This window comes from Bidens hawaiensis, unplaced genomic scaffold (assembly GCF_021521415.1).
Source record: "Bidens hawaiensis isolate Kalapana, Puna unplaced genomic scaffold, B.hawaiensis_p1.1 tig00021182_1, whole genome shotgun sequence".
Classification (NCBI taxonomy): domain Eukaryota; kingdom Viridiplantae; phylum Streptophyta; class Magnoliopsida; order Asterales; family Asteraceae; genus Bidens; species Bidens hawaiensis.
In genome coordinates, this window is record NW_027493276.1 from 168,601 (window position 1) to 189,739 (window position 21,139).

Here is a 21,139-nt window from a genome sequence, read left to right on the forward strand (position 1 = left end):
ATTTGAGCCAAATTCATTAAGCCGAATGAGCAACAAGTCAAAAGAAAGGGAAGGCAAGAGATGCAGTGATGTTAAATTCCAACACGATGATTTGATTTCAAGTGTTACTAATCCATTATCGGCACTCCATTAATCTTAAATCGTCTCATATCAAATCTGTAATTTAGTCCTCATAATAGAATACTCTAAGGCACATTCAGCTGCACATGGGTAGAATTTCTCCGTAAAGTGAATGTCAAGTTATGCTTTAATAAATATAACGTCAGTTGGAATATTTGAGACATCTAAGTTTATGCATACATCATCACATATGGGTTAATTTGTTGTATCTTGACGAATAATAAATTAACTTTGGTGGTATGTATCACGCTATTCTTTTAAAATTGCAAGGTACCCTGTCAAGACATGTTATTGATCAGTCGGTGATTCAAATTGGTCGTTATTTATGTAAGAGCCTTGAAGTAAATATGATAAACTTAAAGGACTAGAACGTTAACATGTTCTTTCTTATAAAAGTTTGTTTGTCGAATAAATTAATAGGGCTCCAGCATAAAACTGAAAACAACGGTCTTCACCTCAATCAATCCGTGTGTTTTGATCCCAGAATCTGATCGCAGGTTTTCGGTTTCCAAACGATGTCGATCCTAGGTTCAAATATCCCAAGCGAGGTAATCGGTTTTTAATTCTCCAGATTAGGGTTTCATTTGTTCTCAATGTTGATTTCGCAATTTATAATGATTAATAATCCTTGATTTGATTTGTTATAACCTAGCGGATTTGTTTTATTTAAACAAATAAATCTTCATTATTTACTTCAAAGTTAATGAATTGAAACATGTTGTTCATCAAAAACTTAAAAGCAGATACTTTTCGGATAAACATTTAGGCCCGTTTGGTTCGCGGGTATCACGGGAATTGGAACTAATTGCCTTTAAAAAGTGTTTGGTTATATAATTATTATAGTTAGAAGATATGATTTGATTATGTTTACTTTGTGGTTAATGTTTATCTATATTGTATACCCCTATATATAGCTGATTAATCGAACATTATATCTCGGTTTTCTTTGTTCTATACAACATACCAACGCGTTTGACTTTTGACCGTCAAATGGGTTGTTAAGGGTTGCTTTAATCTATTTGTTGGGTAGTGTTTAGGATGGCTTATCTAAATAGGCATACTTGAGTAAGCAGGTTGAAATAAACTTATTTAAAAGCAATCACTAACATCTCTTAAGAGATTTATTATATTTGTGTTATTATAACTACAAATGCATTTGACTCAACAATGAGTTTTAAGGAACAAACTTTTTTACTAGATAAAAATTACAAATACGAATTCTTGGTTCATAGAAACTTGGTATGTTACAATGATTCCCATGTATTCGGGAACTTGTTATACACTTCATGTTTATGAAACTACTCATAGTTTATAATTTACTAATATGTAGGTTGGTCTGCGGTTGCTTCTTTGCCCACTTGGTTCCAATATTGTCCTAAAAACAGCATGGTATGCATTCTCATTAAATAAAACAGGGCGTTTTGTGATTTTTTATTTAAGCAATGTATCTGCTTATTGCATTTTGTAAACCACATGAAGCACTTTTGAGCATTTGGATGCAGAAAAATGTTTATTCTTAATGCTTATTCACATATATAGGGTAAAATAAAATCTTTTAATAAACAGTTCCAGTTTGAGATCGATTATTCAAACTCTTTATTCTTCATGGTTTCAGAATTACAAGTTTACCCTTAGGGTGAAATAAATTGTTTTCGTAAACCGATTATCTGCTTCTCCTTCTGCTTGTAAGTGTATGTAATAATGCATATGTTGTTTAAATAAGCAATTCATATAATCTTGTTGGAATTTTGATTATTTATCTCTGAAATCTACTAGTAGCCCTAAATAAATAAAATTGATTCGACTTTTATGTTCTTTGATATGAAAGAAAGTATATAATTATAATCTGGTTCTAGTAATGTAGGTATGTAACATATTCTATTCTTTCTGCAGCTGTTCGGTAGGAGTTATTTTACCTGTTTACTCTACTTTTAAAGCAATTGAGACAAATAATAGAGCCGAGCAACAAAAGTTGCTTTTATACTGGGCTGGTTAGTTAGTTATACTTAAATTTTCATCTATCAGATATTTCATTATCTTTCTGATATACTGGAAATCATGTGGGTGACAATAGACATATGACTCATATCTTGCTTTTTTCTATTTCTTTTCCTCTAATAATGAAATTTTTGTTTGCAGCATATGGGACATTTAGCGTTGCAGAAATATTTGCAGACAAAATTATATCATGGTATTATGTTCAACCCAATATGGTTTGTCCAAACTGCACAAAATAAAAACAAATGTTACTCCTTGTTTCTGATTTTAGCAACCAACTTTAAATTAGGTGCAAGATAGAAACAATATTGCATTTGTTACCGATTGTAGCATGTCATTTTTTGCTGATCATATATGTCATTTTGGTGTATATGTATATGCCATGCCGCTTAAATCTTTATGTGACATTTAATAATTAGTTTCATGACTTCATATATATTTTATAAAAAACATATCGTTTTTCTTTAACTTGTAAATAAATGCTTTTTCACATTAAACATATTTTGCATATCTGGCATTTGATGTGGCGGCTAGCAATGAGATCAATCAATGCCACATCAGTAATTTATCACGAAGTTGGTTGCCGTAACGCGTAATATTATGTTGGTTTATATTTTGTGTCTAGTTTAAAGTTGGTTGCTAGAAATGACATAATAGTTAAATATTTGCGTTCTCAGTTTGGAATATATGTAACTAATTGTTTTTCAGGTTTCCACTTTACCATCACATGAAGTTTGCTTTTCTTGTTTGGCTTCAACTTCCAACTACCAATGTAAACAATTTTTATGTACATTAAATTAAGAAATCATGTTTATGATTCGTAATCATGTTCAAGTCTTTTGTTGTTTTACAGGGTGCCAAACAGTTATACATGAATCATTTGCGTCCTTTCCTTTTGAAGCATCAAGCTAAACTTGATCAAATTGTCGCGATCTTGTACAATGAAACGGTAATAAAATTGCTGACGTGGCATTGTACTTGTCATTTTAGTTTATATGTTTACGCCACATGGCATTATTGTGTCATTTAATGTTTTCATTTTCCCCTCAAAACTTATCCAACGGAAAACTTTGTATTGCATATACCCATTTTCAAATTTATGACATTTATACCCTACCTTAAGACTTGCATTAGAATATGAGTGTTTGGGGTGTAAGGAGAAAGAGAGGGTATAATAGTCATATTGTATATTGTATTTACTAAAATGGCTAAGTATGAAATTTAAAGTATTTAAACGAGTGTATTTGAAATATATATTTTTCGTTAGTTAAATATAATATTATGCAAGTTCTCAGAGGCATATATGGAATTGCCCCTTCAAAAATTGAAATTTCAAAAAAGAAAGAGATCATTTTCTCAAACTTATAAATATAATGTCATCTGATGTGGCAGATTATGTGTAAAGTGAGTTTTAATGAGATTGGTTGCTAAAAGTCAGTTATTTCAGGGGAAATTTATTAGTGCTCACGAAGGAGAATTTCGGTTCGTGAAAGCAATTGTGATGAAGATTTTAATATCAGGTATTAAGCGGGAATTTTTGTTTTTGAATTCCAACTAATTTTCTTCTTGTAAACATTCATAAGCTGGTGAAATTTTACTCTTTTTTTTTTCAATTTTTAAATCAGCAAAGCATTTGCTCAATGATAGCAGTCAACCCAACCCGCCAGTCCCACCTCCAGAGGGAAGGACAGTTTCGGGCCTAAATGAACAAGTAGAGAGCACCGCGTCTATTGACGATGTTGATGATATTAATAGTGATGACGATGATGATGGTTATGTAAATGTTCCTGCAAGTTAAGTGAAACATACTGATGCAAGTTTGAACACACATTGACTTTTCATGATGTAGGTTGTTTGGGAATTTGGATTTTGATTATTTAAACTGATTATGTGCCAATTTTGTTTTATTACAATAATAAGCTATTTTAAAGGCGTTTATGTGATTTTTATTTTATAGCACAACTAGTAACGAGCTAGAGAAATACAAGACACCAATACAATGTTATATAAAGTCATATACCCGCGTGAAAGAACCAAGGGTGTTGATGTGGCACTCGTTTTAACACTGCACCACCCATCTTCATTTCACTAGTGGCAGGGTGCGCATGGTCTAGTCCATGGAGAATACTCGATCGTTAGATCCTTGGGATATCACTGTCTAATAATCCATCACACAAACTCAATTCAATGAAACTATTATTCGAATATTAAACTTGATGGTTGGAACTATTTATCAACAGATAATTTTGGCCAAATCACAGCAACGATCAATGTAATTTATTCTATACTAGGATATAGACCATGCAATACACGGGTGGTTAAAAAATACAATTTTTTTTTTTAATAATATACATAATAACATATCTTATGAATTCATAAGATATAAATAATGATAAATAAAATTTTATAATTCATAAATATCTAAAAACCTTATTTAATACAACATTAAAATTATATTTGTAACTTTGTTAGTAATTCTATAAATGGTAATAGTTTCGGTTGACATCCTAGCTAACGCTTCTAGTTGGATGACATGACAATTTATTTTAATAAAGTAGATATCAACTGGAAATAGAAAACAGATTATAATATATTATCATTTTTCGCGTAAGACTAAATATAATCACAAATTGTCATTGATAGTAGCTATTTATATTCTTCACTATATTCGGCAACCATGGCAATACTTCACATTCTGTGATTATTTAATAAATAATTAATCCGTTATTATTAATACTTTTCGGACGTCACTATTGAAATATATACATTTTTTGAAACAGCTTCAAATAATTAGATTAAAAGGGACAAAAACTCAGGACAAAACATATTGCAATAAATTTGAAGTTTTCTTGGACTGCAAAGTGTCAATGTGATTTAAAAAATAATTAGATTATTTAATTTGAAATTAAAAAGAAAAATATATATTGAAAGTTTAGAGAATGATAATCACAGAATCATTGCCCCCTTCTCATTATTTACCACAATATATATAATTACATAGTAATGACTAAATTAGGATATAATATCTTTACAATTCACAGAAGATATTATATAATCATAGTAAATCAATTCTATATACTAACGTATCCTAGTCCTATTAGAAAGAGTTACCAAATTAAAGATCGTGTTACCATCACTTCAACTTTTATTATAAGCAGCCTTATAACCTTTGGGACATTTTAGAAACAGCAGCCACAAATGGGATACTCTCCAATGTTGAGAGTTCTCTAACTGGCCTCAAACACTCGTTATCAATCACCCTCCAACATTTTTTTCCTTTCACCGGTAACTTGATCGTATTCCCTACTTCTTCCCAAAAGCCCGAAATCTGTTATGTTGAAGGCGATGCTGTTGAGGTTACGTTCGCAGAATCCGACCTTGATTTCAACGAACTAACCGGAAACCATCCTAGAGATTGTGAAATATTTTATGAACTTATTCCTCTACTAGGTGAGCCGGTTAAAACCTCAGATTCCACAAAGATTCCAGTCTTCTCCGTTCAAGTGACACTCTTTCCAGGCTCGGGAATCTCTATCGGAATGACAAATCACCATTCCCTTGGCGATGCCAGTACCAGGTTTTATTTCATGAAGGCGTGGACATCGATTGCTCAATATGGGACAGATGAGTCATTTCTATCTTATGGAAATTTGCCGATTTATGATAGACTGATCATGAACCCGAAACTAGATGAAGGTCATCTAAAGTTAGCGAATGTCGAAAAGTTTAACAAAGAGTATCAACCACCTAAACTATGTCGACCGACTGAAAAAGTTCGAGCAACCTTTATATTGCCTCGGACTATACTCAATAGGTTAAAAAACTTGGTTTCAACACAAGTGCCAGCATTAAAATATGTATCATGTTTTACGGTAGCATGTGCTTATATCTGGAGTTGCAGAGCAAAAAAGGATATGGATGAGTTTGTACTATTTGGTTTCGTCTTTGACAAGAGGGCGAGAATGAATCCAATGATCCCAGCAGCTTATTTCGGTAACTGTTTGGGAGCGAGTATGGCTATGGAAAACAGCACAAAGTTAACTGGAAAAGAAGGGTTCGTTACCGCTGCAAAAGTGATAGGAGAAAATCTACATAAAACTTTAACCACTATGAATGAAGACATGAATGAAATCAAATCATTCGAAGACTTGTTTCTGAATGGGATTCCAAAGATAATGATCTGGGTGGCTGGAACACCAAAGCTTAAGCTTTATGACATGGATTTTGGGTGGGGTAAGCCCAAAAAGCTCGAAACAATTTCGATTGATTATAATGAATCGATATCCATGAATGCCTGCAGAGTAAAGGATGAAGATCTGGAGATTGGCGTTTGCCTTCCGGCTACTGAGATGGAGTCGTTTGTTCGTACCTTTGAGGAGGGGTTAGAAACATACATTTAGATGCATCATCATGCATTCTATGAGGGTCGATAAAACCAAATGTTATATGTTCAATTTTCATGAGTGGTGTTCTGTTTTTAATACACAAAATTTTTGCTTAATTTGTTTTTTATGTTGTTCACTTTAGTAACTTGTTTATTATTATCAATTTATTTTTACTTTGGTTCGTTTTAGGCTTTGGAAATGCAAACCAGTTGGTAAAGATGTCAAACTAATTATCACATTTCGATTAACGATTTGGTTTTCGGCTATGGTTTGATTTTTTCTCACCCCTAGCTTTTATGCATAAAAATTACATTTTATTTACACACATGACCCTGAAGAGTTTGCCCAAAGTTTGAACTTTTATTTTATATATGATCGGCGTGTCAAATTTTTTGCGTTTAATGTAACTTCGCTAACCAAATCATGTGGATTTTACAATGATACACTGACAGTTTTACCCATGTGGATTTTAAAATGTAACCAGAGTTGGTCATTATTTAGTTTGCCAAATAAAGTTATATGTTATTGTTGGTAAAAGTATTTCTTATTGCTTGATTGATTATTTTACGACGAGGAAAATGTTTACAGCTTATAATTAGAATCATAAGATAAATACAGAAAGACAGCAAGGATCTGTAATTGTGAGCTGTACGTAGATTGCGGTTTGTATATGTAAATGATATTGAGCAGATCATATACAAAACTGGAACATCATTTTCATATACAATAATATGGGGAAAGTGAACACGGTGATGCTAGTTGTGTAACATTACACGCAAAACCAATCAAAACTACGTAGTTTAGATTAAAACCTCCTCATTAATTTAAAATCCTTTCCATTCTTGTAAAAATATTAATTTACTAATCTTTTGAATAACGTTTAGCTGCACTTTCTCCCTAAATTCCACCAAAGAATAAAACTTAAGTTCTTAGCCTTTTCGGATCTTGTTCGTGTATCAGTGGCTTGCGATTTCTTTAATTATTTTATATTTCTCCTTTGAATTTTAATTCAGTACTAATATCAATTATTGTAAACTCTTACATAAGTGGCTTGAGATTTCTTGGATTGTTTTATATATTTTTATGGATTTAAGTTTCTATATTAATATATCGATGAGATTTTATATACTACTTAGATAATAGACAAATGAAACACGAATGATCCAATACGAGCACAGGAACGGCAATTAAAATACCTGCAGGACTTTTTACTACGTAAAACCATAATAGTCGAATTATAAGGAGGCTTTGGATTTTTGGGACGAAAATCTCTTTAAGCAAACATCCTGAACAAAGAGTTGACATGGAATTATCGCAAACATGGAAAGAATTTAAAATAGATGAGGAGGTTTTAATCAAAACTATGTATTCTTGATTGGTTTCGCGTGTAAGGTTACACGACTACCAGCACCGTATTTTTTTCCCCTAATAATATATAGACCATTGTACTATTGTAAGTGTCAAAGAAACTCCTGTTTGGAAATTCCAGATTCTTGCAATTGCCAACAACAAGTTTATAGATGAGTTAAAGATTGTTATATTTGATGTTAATTTTCAGCCATTCAGACCGCTATACATGGGACGTCTTTGATCTTAAAACCGGTTCGTGGAGCGGGTGACAACGATACCTCATAAGAGTTTTTCACTTTTCGGGTGATCATGCCGGTAAGTTTATAGACAGCTTTTTATATTGGGCAACTTCGTCATCCAAATCCATGGACGATGGTATTTTCGGCGTCTTGGACCTCAATGTTAAGAAGATGGTATTTTCGAGGATGAAACTACCCGATGATTTACACAAACAGGTGAAGCCTCTTCTGGGATCCACAGACGAATGCCTTTGCATGCTCAGCACCAATGATGACACTAGATTTGATTTGTGGGTGAGCTAAGAACAAGGCTCGTGGTCGATAGCTAGCCCGCTCGTTCACAATCCCTTTTGAATACACTTGTCGTTTCAAGGAGTTCCGCCTTGTTTGTATTTTGGGAAACGGAAAATTCTTTTCACGGCTAGGAATGCTACTAGAAAATATGTCCTTTTCCTACATACATTTCCTACAAAATTCCTACCACAAATAACCTCTAATTTGGGAAAATTGTTGCTAACTTTCCAACAAAGAACCAACAAAAAATATTGATCAACTATTTCTTTTGTGTTTTTATGTTTGTATAAACTAATCCCAAATGAAAATTAAACTAGAAAAAAAATTTTGTAGGAAAGTTGAAGGAAGTTTGCAACGGTATATATTTGTAGCAATTTTGTAAGAAACGTTTTTGAAAAACGGTTGAAAATAGTTTTCAATCATGTTTTTTCTGACACCACCTTTTTGTTGAAAAGTGGGTTTTTGAACAGATTTCCTATAAAAGCAGTTGTAGAAAAATGTCTAATTTTTGGACATTGCCGCACCAAATTTCTTAATTGTATTATATGATAATATTGTCAGGCCGAAAAGTCTAGCGAGGCCACCCATACAAGTTGCGCCCCTGGTTGAGTGAGTATAAAACCGGATTAGTATTGTAGATTATATGCATCAATTTCGTGTTGAAAATAATGTACAAAATCAGTTTATTTAAATTTTGGTTTCTTGTGTTTATTTCATATTAATTTGATTCCTGCGTGTGTGCTTGTATACCGATTATGAAGAATACTCAATTGTTCGATCCTTAGGATAATACTGTCTAACTCTCCATTACACAAACTCAATCCAATGAAACTATTATTCGAATATTAAACTAGATGGTTGGAATTATACATCAACTGACAAATTTGACCAAATCGCAGCAACCTTTTAATGTAATTTAGTAATTTACTATCTTCGGCAATTACTTTATGATCATGGCAATTCACTTTCTGTTATAACTAACAAAAACTTTTCGGGCGTCACTATTGAAATAATATTTAATATTTTTTAAAAAATCATCAATTAATTAGATTAAAAGGGACAAAAATTCAGGACAAAACCGGCCTATCACAATAAATTTGTAGTTTTCTTAATAGCATATTATTTACTATGCTACAATTCAAAAGCTCGGACTGCAACTACATATGAAGAAACGCCACATTGAAGGATTTGATGATTTAAAAACAATAAGATTATTTAATTTGAAATTAAGAAAGAACTAATATATGGAAAGAGATACCAAATTACTTGAACATATATAAGTATCCTTGTCTTTGGGGCATTGGCAGCAACAAATGGGATCCTTGAGAGTTCTCGAACAGGCCCGGGTATCGCCCCCAGCGACTATCGTAGGCGAAAGATCATTGCCGCTAACCTACTACGATTTCTTTTGGCTAAAGCAACCTCCTGTTCACTATGTATTCTTTTATGAGCTCTCCAATATCACACAAACTCAATTCATTGAAACTATTATTCCAAAACTCAAACACTCGTTATCAATCACCCTCCAGCATTTTTTTCCTTTCACCGGTAACTTAATCATATTCCCTACTTCAACCCAAAAACCTGAAATTTGTTATGTTGAAGGCGATGCTGTTGAGGTTATGTTCGCAGAATCTAACCTTGATTTCAACGAACAAACCGGAAACCATCCTAGAGATTGTGGAATATTTTATGACCTTATTCGTCTACTAGGTGAGCCGGTTAAAACCTCAAATTCCACAAAGATCCCCGTGTTCTCCGTTCAAGTGACACTCTTTCCAGACTTGGGAATCTCTATCGGAATGACAAATCACCATTGCCTCGGTGATGCCAATACCAGGTTTTATTTCATGAAGGCGTGGACATCGATTGCTCAATATGGGACAGATGAGTCATTTCTATCTAATGGAACTTTGCCGATTTATGATAGGCTGATCAAAAACGCGAAACTAGATGAAGGTTATCTAAAGTTAAACTTCAACGATGAGTATAAACCACGTAAACTATGTCGACCAACTGAAAAAGTTCGAGCAACCTTTATCTTGCCTCGGACTATACTCAATAAGTTAAAAAACTTGGTTTCAACACAAGTACCAACATTAGAACACGTATCATCTTTTACAGTAGCATGTGCTTATATCTGGAGTTGCCGAGCAAAAAAGGATATGGATGAGTTAGTACTATTTGGTTTCGCCATCGATTGTAGGGCGCGAAGGAATCCAACGATCCCAGCAGCTTACTTTGGAAACTGTGTGGGAGCGAGTATGGCTACGGAAAACAGCACAAAGTTAACTGGAAAAGAAGGGTTCGTGACCGCTGCAAAAGTGATCGGAGAAAATCTACATAAAACTTTAACCAGCATGAATGAAGACTTTAAAGAAATCAAATCATTCAAAGACTTGTTTCCGAATGGGTTTCCAAAGATGATGATATGGGTGGCTGGAACACCAAAGCTTAAGTTTTTTGACATGGATTTTGGGTGGGGTAAGCCCAAAAAGCTAGAGACGGTTTCGATTGATTATAGTGAATTGATATCCATGAATGCCTGCAGAGTAAAGGATGAAGATCTGGAGATTGGTGTCTGCCTTTCGGCTACTGAGATGGAGTCTTTTGTTCGTAACTTTGAGGAGGGGTTAGAAGCATACATCTAGATGCATCATGCATCATGTAACATAGTTTTAAAAGAAAAGCCTACAAAATAACTCATTGATGCAATGAAAGAGAGTTAGTTCATTAAACTAAATGTCATCTGTACAATACTCATGAGTGGTTTTTTAATAGGAAAAATCTTTGCATTGTTTTTTATATAGGCCATTTAGTAACTTGTATACTATTGTTATTATATATTTTTTGTTTTGGTCCGTTTTGTGCTTTGAAATACAATTCAATTGGTAAAATTGTCTAATTATTTATCACATTATTGAAAACGTGATTTTAGGGGTTTTTTTACTCACCCGAGCCCCGAAATTTTAAAGGATTCTTGGGTATAAATAATTACGAGATTACATCAAAGAAACTATCATTACACCATTTGACTCAATCTAGATGAACGGATTTTGATCTACACTTCATCCACAAGAAAGAGTCCTCATAGATTTCTTCCACGATATTGTACAGATTAACCATAACCAAAACTATAAACATACAAGGATTATTGGATATAAATCTAGAAAAACATAAGCATACAAGATTCGGTTTGGTTAAATTTGGCAACGGTTACATAGTAACCATAACCAAAACTATAACTTAATGATTAGTTAATCGTACTCACTTAACCATAACCGTCAGTTTTGTTCAATTATGGTTAATTTCGGTTAATTTTTTTAGTTAACGCTTCGGCTTTCGGTTATTGCTTGGTTTTTGCTCACCCCCCAAGCGTTTATGCACCAAAAATACATTTTATTTACAAACCTGACCCTGAAGACTTAATCCAAAGTATGTATTTTTGTTTCATATTTGATCAGCAAGTCAAATATGAGTACTCATTTTTTTAATTTAATATTATTTGTTAATAAAATCATTAATGCTGAACTTTTGTATGATACAATCAATCAGTTATACCCATTCAACTCATCTTCTTTTAATGTTGATTTTTACTTGACCAGTTTAGCATGTTAATGCTAAAACATGACACGAGTCGGTCATTATTTTGTTTAACATGATGTTTAGTTATTTAATCCGCAAGACTACTTTGATGGAATGGTGTGAAGTAATCAAACGATTGATAGAATAAGCAGAATATTCCAATGCACCGAGGCCAAAGAGACATATTATCTTTGGCAACACAGTTAAGCTACTACTTCCCCCTTCACCCATTCTTTTTTCAAAGAAAGTTACTTTAAACTATTGTTCTACGGGTAGCGCTTAAAATGATGAATTTTTCTATAGCTAAATAGCTAGTCTTCTTTATTTATTGTTATATGCAGGGTCGTCTTAGGCCCCATACAGAGCTAAGCCGCCACCTCGGTCACGGTCTCGATAAGGGCATGATTTTCTAAAGAAAACATTTAGATATATACTTTTTTTAACCATAAGAAGCACCAATTAGTGCCAAAAAATCTAAAATAAGTTTATTAAGCATTAAACAATTTAATAAAACGTTATTGCCCTGAGCCTAGTAACGAAGTAAATCGGTATCCGTCAATCAGTTTTGGGGAAAAAAAATTATAGAAGGGTCATTTGTTAGTACTCGACTCGGGTACTCGAAACCTCGTAGACGGCGCTGGTTATATGGTTTATTTTTTTATGAGATTTCCAATTCAACACTAGAGTTTCAATAGGTTGTTTGCTACTCTCTCTATAACTGAATCGTTGTATTTTGTTAAAAAAATCTCCACCTTGATCACTCTATATGCATTAATAATGTGTGTATAGGGCTAGTAGGGGATTGTGTTTTAATTGTACACTACCATCGTCAGCTTGTGTCTTGATTTTTTTTTCTGTAGGTTATTGACGTGTAGAGTACATGTTTCCGATGATTACATTGCACACTAGAAGGAACACACGGTTACTCATTTTACCAAAATTTAAAAGGGTAATTTTGTACGGGTTGGGTTGGGTTGGGTTGGGTTGGGTTTACCTGAATTAACATTTTTCTTATCAAATTTATTCAATTCTTTGCAATATTTAGTTTGAGAAATATTGTCAAAGTTTATATATTATATGTTCTCTTTATTGAAAACCCATGTACGGAACCGAACAAATATTGACCAACATTATGATATAAATTTGACAAAAACAAGATTGTATATTCAAAAGAAGTATATTTTTATCTTAAACAATGCACAGTAACGGTACTGTACCACCATTATAAAAGAACCGAACCGACACATATCAAACTCTGTACATGTATCAAGATTCATTTTTTAAGGATTTCTATCGATGCAAACATTTGTTGATACTCGATATCCTTTTAGGCATATCACAGAACCATTGAAGCACGAACGTATAAGCCGTCAAAACTGTATTTTATTCTTTATTCATTTTACAAACTTTAGATATTTTATAATTTTCTGGATTTTCCGTTTTGACGTACTCAATTTTATCAGCATTTTGACATGATTTTTCTTCGGGAAGTGAATCCTAATGTAAAAGTCCTCGAAAACATGCCCTACAAACTTTTAACACCTTTGTAATAAAATGCGAGTTTTAACCACTACTTGAAAACACTTGCAATATAAAAAATCCTAAAAGTGATTTGACGAAGACTGGTTAGGGTTTCACTTCTCGTTTAACTCAATTAACTAATTAAGATGCAAATCAAGTAAAAGTAATAACCAATTAATCATCTAAGGTTATACGTATTTTCAACATCAAAAAGAACTTTTACAATCGACAAAGAAATTGCCTTTTGTGGTGACTTTTACATCAACAAGGAACAAAATGCTTTTCATCAGTTTTTATGATTGATATTGGCTCCACAAAGTTATGGTGAAAAATTGAAAGTGTCGTTTTGTAAAGTTGGATTGGAATAACTATTTGAACGAATTTAGAGGATGAGACAATAGCCGTTAAAAAAAACCCTAAAATTAAAATTTTTCATAACGTGTAAATGTGCTAAAAGTGAATTATTAAAGGCGAAATAGTTGTTTGACGTGGCGTGGAGACCTTTTATTTGAAAACCATTAAAGGCGGCAACTACGCGTGAGATCACATCCCTTGTGTTGTGTTCTCAGTCCTCATGTACCAGAATACCACATCTCGCTCTACTTGTGATGCGCGTATATAATGTATATATGCGTGAACCCTCGGATGGGTAAAAGTGAAATTGCACTAATTTGACGTTATTTTACTAATCTCGTGAATATAACGTTAAAAGTGGCGGAAGGTTAATCATGCATCATGTGGTGGCGTTGATAGCCGAAAGATAAGGGTACATGCACCAATCGGCGGTGCCCCTATGGTTGAGTGTTATGTGTGTTATGTCCAAGGCTTGATGCAAGACTATTATCGAGCCGGAGGTCTCACCGGAAGCAGCCTCTTTATTCCTGATCGTAGAGGTAAGGTTGTCTACATCTTACCCTCCTCAAACCCTACCATAGTTTTGCTATTGGCGGGATATACTGAGTACGATGACGATGTTTTCACCACAGGTTTCACAATAACCCTTCATTGTAAGTTTATATCTCTAACTGTATGTATTGAGACACCTAACACCAATGTAAATGCGAGGAATCAAAAATTACCTAGAAAATTTATATCAAATATGTAACCTTATAATGATGATAAAAGAAGTACATGAATGTTTGATTATATCACTTAATATAAATATCAAGAAAAAATTTATAATAATAAAAGTTGTTATATTAGTTATTACCAACCATATAAGTGTTGTAATAAAACTTGTAAAGTTAAACACACCATTATATTAAAATAGATGGCTAAGAACAAATTAGAACACACAAGTAATTATTAACACACCAGGCGGCACCATAGAGGGTCCTAACCTTACCCATGTGACTATTTAAGCATCGCTTCGCCCCATGGTCACGCGTAACATGGTGCAAATAAGAAGGTTCACGAGGCTCATTTGAGTCTCTCTCTCACAGTTTTATCTACATATACACACATGACATGTAAAAATTGCTAGTCACTTGTCGGGTGGTAGGGTGGGGACAAGCGATTACTCGGGATTAATCGGATCGGACTTTAACGTATAATATTCAGTTTTATACACACATACACACACACAAATTTTTATATGTAATTTTTGGTTTTATACATACACAAGCATATTTTGGCTGAAATCTCACTTGAAACCGTTGATTTTTGCTAAAATCTCGCGCGGAACCGCCGATTTAGGCCATAATTTTGCCAGAAACCGTTGTTTTTGTCCGGAATCTTGTCAGAAACCATCGATTTTGGTCGAATTTGACCGGAAACCGTTGATTTTGGCCAGATTTGACTATTGACCAGTTAATGGGCCAACTAGCCCAAAATTAATCAGTGAAGTAGGGACTAGTGATTAGTCGGGGATTAATCGGTGACTAGTCAGGATTTTTGCAACACTGCACACATGTATGTATATGTTTTGTATTTTAATAATACATATAAATTGAATGGTGGAGAATGAGGTATAAATGGTTGAATGGTGGTGTTATATGTAACACCCTTGGCAAACACAACATCGTCCCACTCTTAGGCTATCCCACATCGGCTGTGGACAAGAGAGATCCTTGGTTCATAAGTAATGTCCTGTCTCTTAACATCACCAACACGTTTTGGGCAACCAAAAACAAATCCGTGAGCTCTTCGTGGGCAGAGTGGACAATATTGGTGGTGCGAGGGGCGGGGTGTTACAGGTGGTATCAGAGCCACTCTTGTGCCGTTCGGGATGATGGGACATGCCTCATCGAGGACGATGAGTCCAAAGGGGGGCTGTTTGTAACACCCTTGGCAAACACAACATCGCCCCACTCTTAGGTTATCCCACATCGGCCGTGGATAAAAGAGATCCTTGGTTCAGAAGTAATGTCATGTCTCTTAACATCACCAATGCGTTTTGGGCAACCAAAAACAAATCCGTGAGCTCTTCGTGGGCAGAGCGGACAATATTGGTAGTGCGAGGGGCGGGGTGTTACATTATAAATGATGAAAGAAAAGCTGAGATAGGGCTGACATGCCGAATGATAGAAAATGATCATGAAGATTGTGTATAACATATCGCCTATGAGTTGATGCACTGTGTTAGGACAAACCTTTGTATAAACCTGATAATGAAAATTATCAAAATTCTTGGAAATATTGGTTATAATGTAGTTGCTTATCAATGAAAGTATACTCCTGGTGAATTATCTATATATTGATAAGGGATGATATGTTAATCAACTTGGTGGATTTCAAAAGCACAACTGGTATATTCTGACTAACCACAGGGTCAACAAGTTTCTTAACTTGCTACGCTAAACTTGAGGTCAATGAAAGGAAAAGATGATCTAATACAAGATCTTATGTGTTAGCCACTAAAGCGTTATCATGAAAATGTTCATAGAGTTTGTAGATAGATGACGCACCTTTTCGTGTTTTAGGTTTGCTTATCGTGTTTGTGGGTTGTCTTTAAATCCGTTTGTTACTTCAGTGTCAAGTTGTTTTCACTTTTCACCAATATATATTACTTCATTTAGTAAGTTCGAATATAAAAGTAAACATTATAAAAAGTGAAGGGTCTTGACACACTTTCATGCATCCGCTTAGAAGGTCACAAAACCCGTTACAAGTATAATGTTGCAACTTAATATGTATATGCGTCAAAACTAGTTACAACACTTGATCAAGCATCTAAATTTAGAGACATTGTTGTATACGTGTGAATAAAAACTCATTGCTAGAGTTATACACGTCATTACAAACATGTGTCAATAGTATGGATAAAAATGGAAAGAGTAGTAGCAATACAAGTCCCATGCCCCGTACCCGATTCAATGAGTATCAGGCATACCCGCATGTAGAGGTGCACAAATCGGTTTTTTTGAAAAAACCGGTTCGGTTATTAACCGGACCGGTTTTTTTTATCCAGAAAAAAACCGGTTCGGTTAATAACCGGACCGGTTATTAACCGGTTTTTGTCAATGAAAACTCAAACCGGCCAAACCGGTTTGGACCGGTTTAGAAACCGGTTAGAACCGGTTATTAAACCGGTTTTTTTACAACCGGTTTTTAATAACCGGTCTAACCGGTTAACCGGTTTTTTTTTTTTTTTTTTTTTTTTTTTTTTTTTTTTTTTTTTTTTTTTTTGCTTTAGGGTTTAGGGTTTAGGGTTTCGTTGTTAGCATTCTTTGCTTGGAAGATTAAAAACACATAACTTTCATTTATAGCTTTTACATTAAAAATACAAACATTAAATCGTTATCGCATATTCGTAACTCAAAAATACAAACATTAAAGAATGCTTAGACACGATTACATTAACAAGTTGATGTTTGTTACTCATTTTCTTCGCTACCCGATCCCGAGCTATTCCTTAGGTAATCGTCGTACGCGGCTTCTTCATCGGTCATTGGTTGAGTGTGTCCTTGATTGACCTCGTCTTCATACAAGGCCGCCTCATACTCCATTTCCCCCTCGAGTGAGCGTTGATGTTGTGCCCTATCTAAAGAGTCCAAGTAATCCTTGTAGCAAATCGACATCTCTACAGCTGGTGGAGTGAGTCGAGTCCTCCTAATCGATATAACCCTGCCAGAAACAGAAAAAGCAGACTCCGAAGCTACCGTGGAAGCTTGGACCGTTAGTAAATCTTTGGCCATGGCGGCGAGGATCGGAAACTCATCCTCCTTACCTCTCCACCAAGCCAGCATATCAAGACTTCTAAATTCATCCGGAGTCATGTGTTTCACAAAGTTGGTACCACCATACCTTCCAAGTTCACTGCTTGGGGTGTTTACCCTTTGACGTTTACCGGCGTCTTCCCAAATCATGTAGTACATCCCCATTTCAAGGTCGGTTTGGGATTGGGATTGGGCAACAGCTCTTAACGAGTCATGAATTTGGGAAGACGACCCGTGTTTTGTAAGGTAAACATCATACATGTTTGCCAAGGTGGTGTTGAAAGCATTCTTTAAAGTTTGGTTATAATGGGGGTTTTGATCGTCGTTTAACTCTAGCTCATCACAAATTTTTTCTATTAAAGCTTCAACACCACCAACATTGATGCAAGGGTTTAACGCAGCCGCACAGGTCAAAACAGCGGGTAGTTGTTGAAAATATTTTCTAAATTTTTCTTTCATTTTTGCACCCATATCAAAATAAGGTGCACCCCTACAATGAATTTCAGTCAACTTTGTGCACATGACAGCAATTTTTGGTAAAGCAATGGGGCTTGTTGGATAGTAAACCCCGGATAAACTAGTTGTGCAAGATTTAAAAATTTGAAGAACCTCCGTAACGATCTCAATCAATAACCAGTTTCTAGGATCGTACGGTGCACATTTACCCCTATTTGACAAAATTTGATGAAACGCAATTAACGATTGTTTTTGTTGGATGGCTTTCTCAAACATTTCACAAGTCGAGTTCCATCTTGTTGGACAATCCCAATTAGGCCCCAACCATTGACAGTTAGCTTCTTCACAAAATTTTTTGTATCTTGAAAATGTTGAATTGTTGCTAAAAACATCTCGTAACATTCTTTTAAAATTGTTTCTTTGCGTTTCGATCACGTTTAACCCATCTTGCACGGCCAAGTTGATAATATGTGCAATGCATCGGCTATGAAAAAACGCTCCATCACAGATAGGTTTATACTTTAATTTTAAATGGCCAACCGCGGCCGTATTGTTGGACGCGTTATCAAACGATATTGAAAAGATTTTATCTTCAATCTTGTATTGTCGAATGACTTTATCCAAGAGTTTAAAAATATTTCTACCCGTGTGCGGGTAATCAAACAATTGAAACGCAACGGTTCGTTTCATCATTTGCCACGACCGGGGGTCAACCCAATGAGCCGTCACACAAATGTATGAGTCGGGCGAACCATTAGGTACCGACCACACATCCGTTGTTAAGTTCACACCAGTTTGTAAGTTTGAAAAGTATGAAATTAGTTCGGATTTAGCGTTTTTCCATGCTTTAAGACAATCTCTTCTAAGGGTCGAACGACTTACGTGTTGGTAGCGTGGTTGAACATACTTTTGCATCATCTCCGTGAATTGAGGGTTGTCGAAGTGGTTGAAAGGAAGTGATTGTTGAATCACAAAGTTGCCAAACTGTTGACGTACCGCTTCAAGGTCGTACGTAAACACCGTTCCTTGATTCGTCATCTCCGGCTGCGAACTACTTCCGGATTCGTCCTTCAAGACCTTGCAAGAGGGCTTTTCTACATGAGCTCTTAAACTGGAGTTTGCTTCTTTGTTATAAAACTTCAAACAATGTTTGCATCTAGCTTTTTGGGTTCCGTTAGACATTTCGCATAGGTCGAAATGTTGCCAAATATCTTGGTTTCGTTTCGTGGGGATGACCCGAACGACGGTTTCTCCCGTGTTCGAGGCACCCACGTTGACCGATGAAGCAGCACTTTGGGAGGCCATGATAATCGACTACGAATTAAGAGTGGTATACTCGAGTATGAAATAAACGACTACGAAAGAAGAGCGTTTGGAGTTGTATAATCGCGTATGAAATAAACGTTTAGAGCGTTTGGAGTTGTATAATCAAGTGTGATCTAACCAATACCCAACCTAAACTATATATAGATGTTTGTGGGGGTAAAATGGTAAAAAAACAAAAAAAAAACGGCTAAAAAACGGTCAAAAAAAAAAAAAAAACGGCTATAAAGCCGTTTGGTAACGTTCGAAAACCGGTTTAACCGGTTAACCGGTTATTAAAAAACCGGTTAACCGGTTTTTTTTTATAACGGTAATAAACCGGTTATTTTAAAAACCGGTTAACCGGTTTTTTAATAACCGGTTATTAAAAAAAACCGGTTATAAAAAAAACCGGTTATAAAACCGGTTTTGGCTCCAAAACGTATAACCGATACGTAAACCGGTTACGTAAACCGGTCAAACCGGTTTTTAAAAAAACCGGTTTTTAAAAAACCGGTTTCCGGTTGAACCGGCCAAACCGGTTCCGTAACCGGTTTTTTTGAACACCTCTACCCGCATGTATTTGATATACCCATAAGTTTGTTAAAACAAATATTTTTGAGATATTTTAGTGCATTTTTTTCTTTATATTCCAACTTTTACAACGTAGCATTCAAAACCAAACATCATATACTTGTATATCATGATTCATGCTTGTAAATTGTCATAATTCAATTATTCAATGAAAGTAACATAAACTCGGAAAAGATTCTTTGCCTTTTAAAAGTATACATACATTTTTTCCTCGATTATTCACCACTTTTGTATTTTAACTAAAAAAATTTACTCTCACTTAATTTTTTATTCCATCTATCTTCAACTTATTTTCATTTCCCTCTCAAACCTTCATTGTTACTTAAAAAAATACTTAAAAGATCTCTTTACTTGGTACCCATCTTCGCCTATCATCTTGAAAATTTATTGATTTTTTAATTTTATTGTATACCCATTTTTCATGCATTTTGAAATAATTTGTTGATAATAATATAATATGTTCACATTCATCTCTCTTTCACATTTTTATGATATTTCAACACATATCACACATTTTGAACTACTTTTTTAGACATGTCGTTATAATTAACATTTAATCAACATGATACACCGGATTAAGTGGTTTAATAAATAAAGTTACATGGAATTGCTTAATTAAATAAACTATTTTTATACAATTTCTTGTTTCTCTGGAAACCTATAAATAGCAAAGATTTTATTATAGAGTAGTTTGATAGACAACACATTCATTCATTCATTCTCTCACTTTGTTTACTTTTAACACCTGACTTTCAGCTTAAGTTTCTGCTAATTTAACCCCTTGTTTCACACTTGTTTACTACCTTCTTTCTTCTCATCTGCTTCTATTTCAATGGCGGTTGTTTGTAGATATAGAGAGAGAAACTTGTAAACAAAAACACATTGCTTTCCGCGTTTTCCATCTGATTTCGGTTCATGCGTGCAAGCTAAACTCATACTCTTTCATCATCTTAAACCGTTTCATTCTCTCTCATTTCCCAATAAAGTTATTAATTTTGCTTTCGTCAATCATCGGTGCCCACCATAATCTTTCTTTTTCTCATATCTCGTCAAATCCTCAATTGGGTTTGCTCAAAATCTTGAATCTTTAACTGGGTCATCGTCAGTTTTCGTTCTGGGTTGCTACATTTGCAGGTAT

At 34.5% G+C, this 21,139-nt stretch overlaps 1 protein-coding gene and 2 pseudogenes across 1 annotated transcript; all 3 read left to right on the top strand.

Annotated features, from left to right (window-relative positions):
- The first annotated feature begins 538 nt into the window (after window positions 1-538).
- Window positions 539-4,328, top strand: LOC143562913 (HVA22-like protein k). The gene is made up of 8 exons (XM_077050588.1): window positions 539-668; window positions 1,451-1,509; window positions 2,014-2,111; window positions 2,260-2,311; window positions 2,827-2,890; window positions 2,972-3,067; window positions 3,566-3,638; window positions 3,744-4,328. Exons 1-8 carry the CDS (start codon window positions 636-638, stop codon window positions 3,914-3,916), a joined length of 648 nt encoding a protein of 215 aa, XP_076906703.1. The 5' UTR covers window positions 539-635; the 3' UTR covers window positions 3,917-4,328.
- A 793-nt stretch (window positions 4,329-5,121) lies between these two features.
- On the top strand, window positions 5,122-6,526 carry LOC143562927 (malonyl-coenzyme A:anthocyanin 3-O-glucoside-6''-O-malonyltransferase pseudogene; annotated as a pseudogene).
- A 3,105-nt stretch (window positions 6,527-9,631) lies between these two features.
- Window positions 9,632-11,150, top strand: LOC143562914 (malonyl-coenzyme A:anthocyanin 3-O-glucoside-6''-O-malonyltransferase pseudogene; annotated as a pseudogene).
- Window positions 11,151-21,139: the final 9,989 nt, after the last annotated feature.

Coding starts and splice junctions, on each gene's coding strand:
- LOC143562913 (XM_077050588.1), top strand. CDS start 636: ATGTCGATCCTAGGTTCAAATATCCCAAGCGAG. Junction 2,891..2,971: donor TTCAACTTCCAACTACCAAT/GTAAACAATTTT, acceptor GTTGTTTTACAG/GGTGCCAAACAGTTATACAT. Junction 3,639..3,743: donor GATGAAGATTTTAATATCAG/GTATTAAGCGGG, acceptor TTTTTAAATCAG/CAAAGCATTTGCTCAATGAT.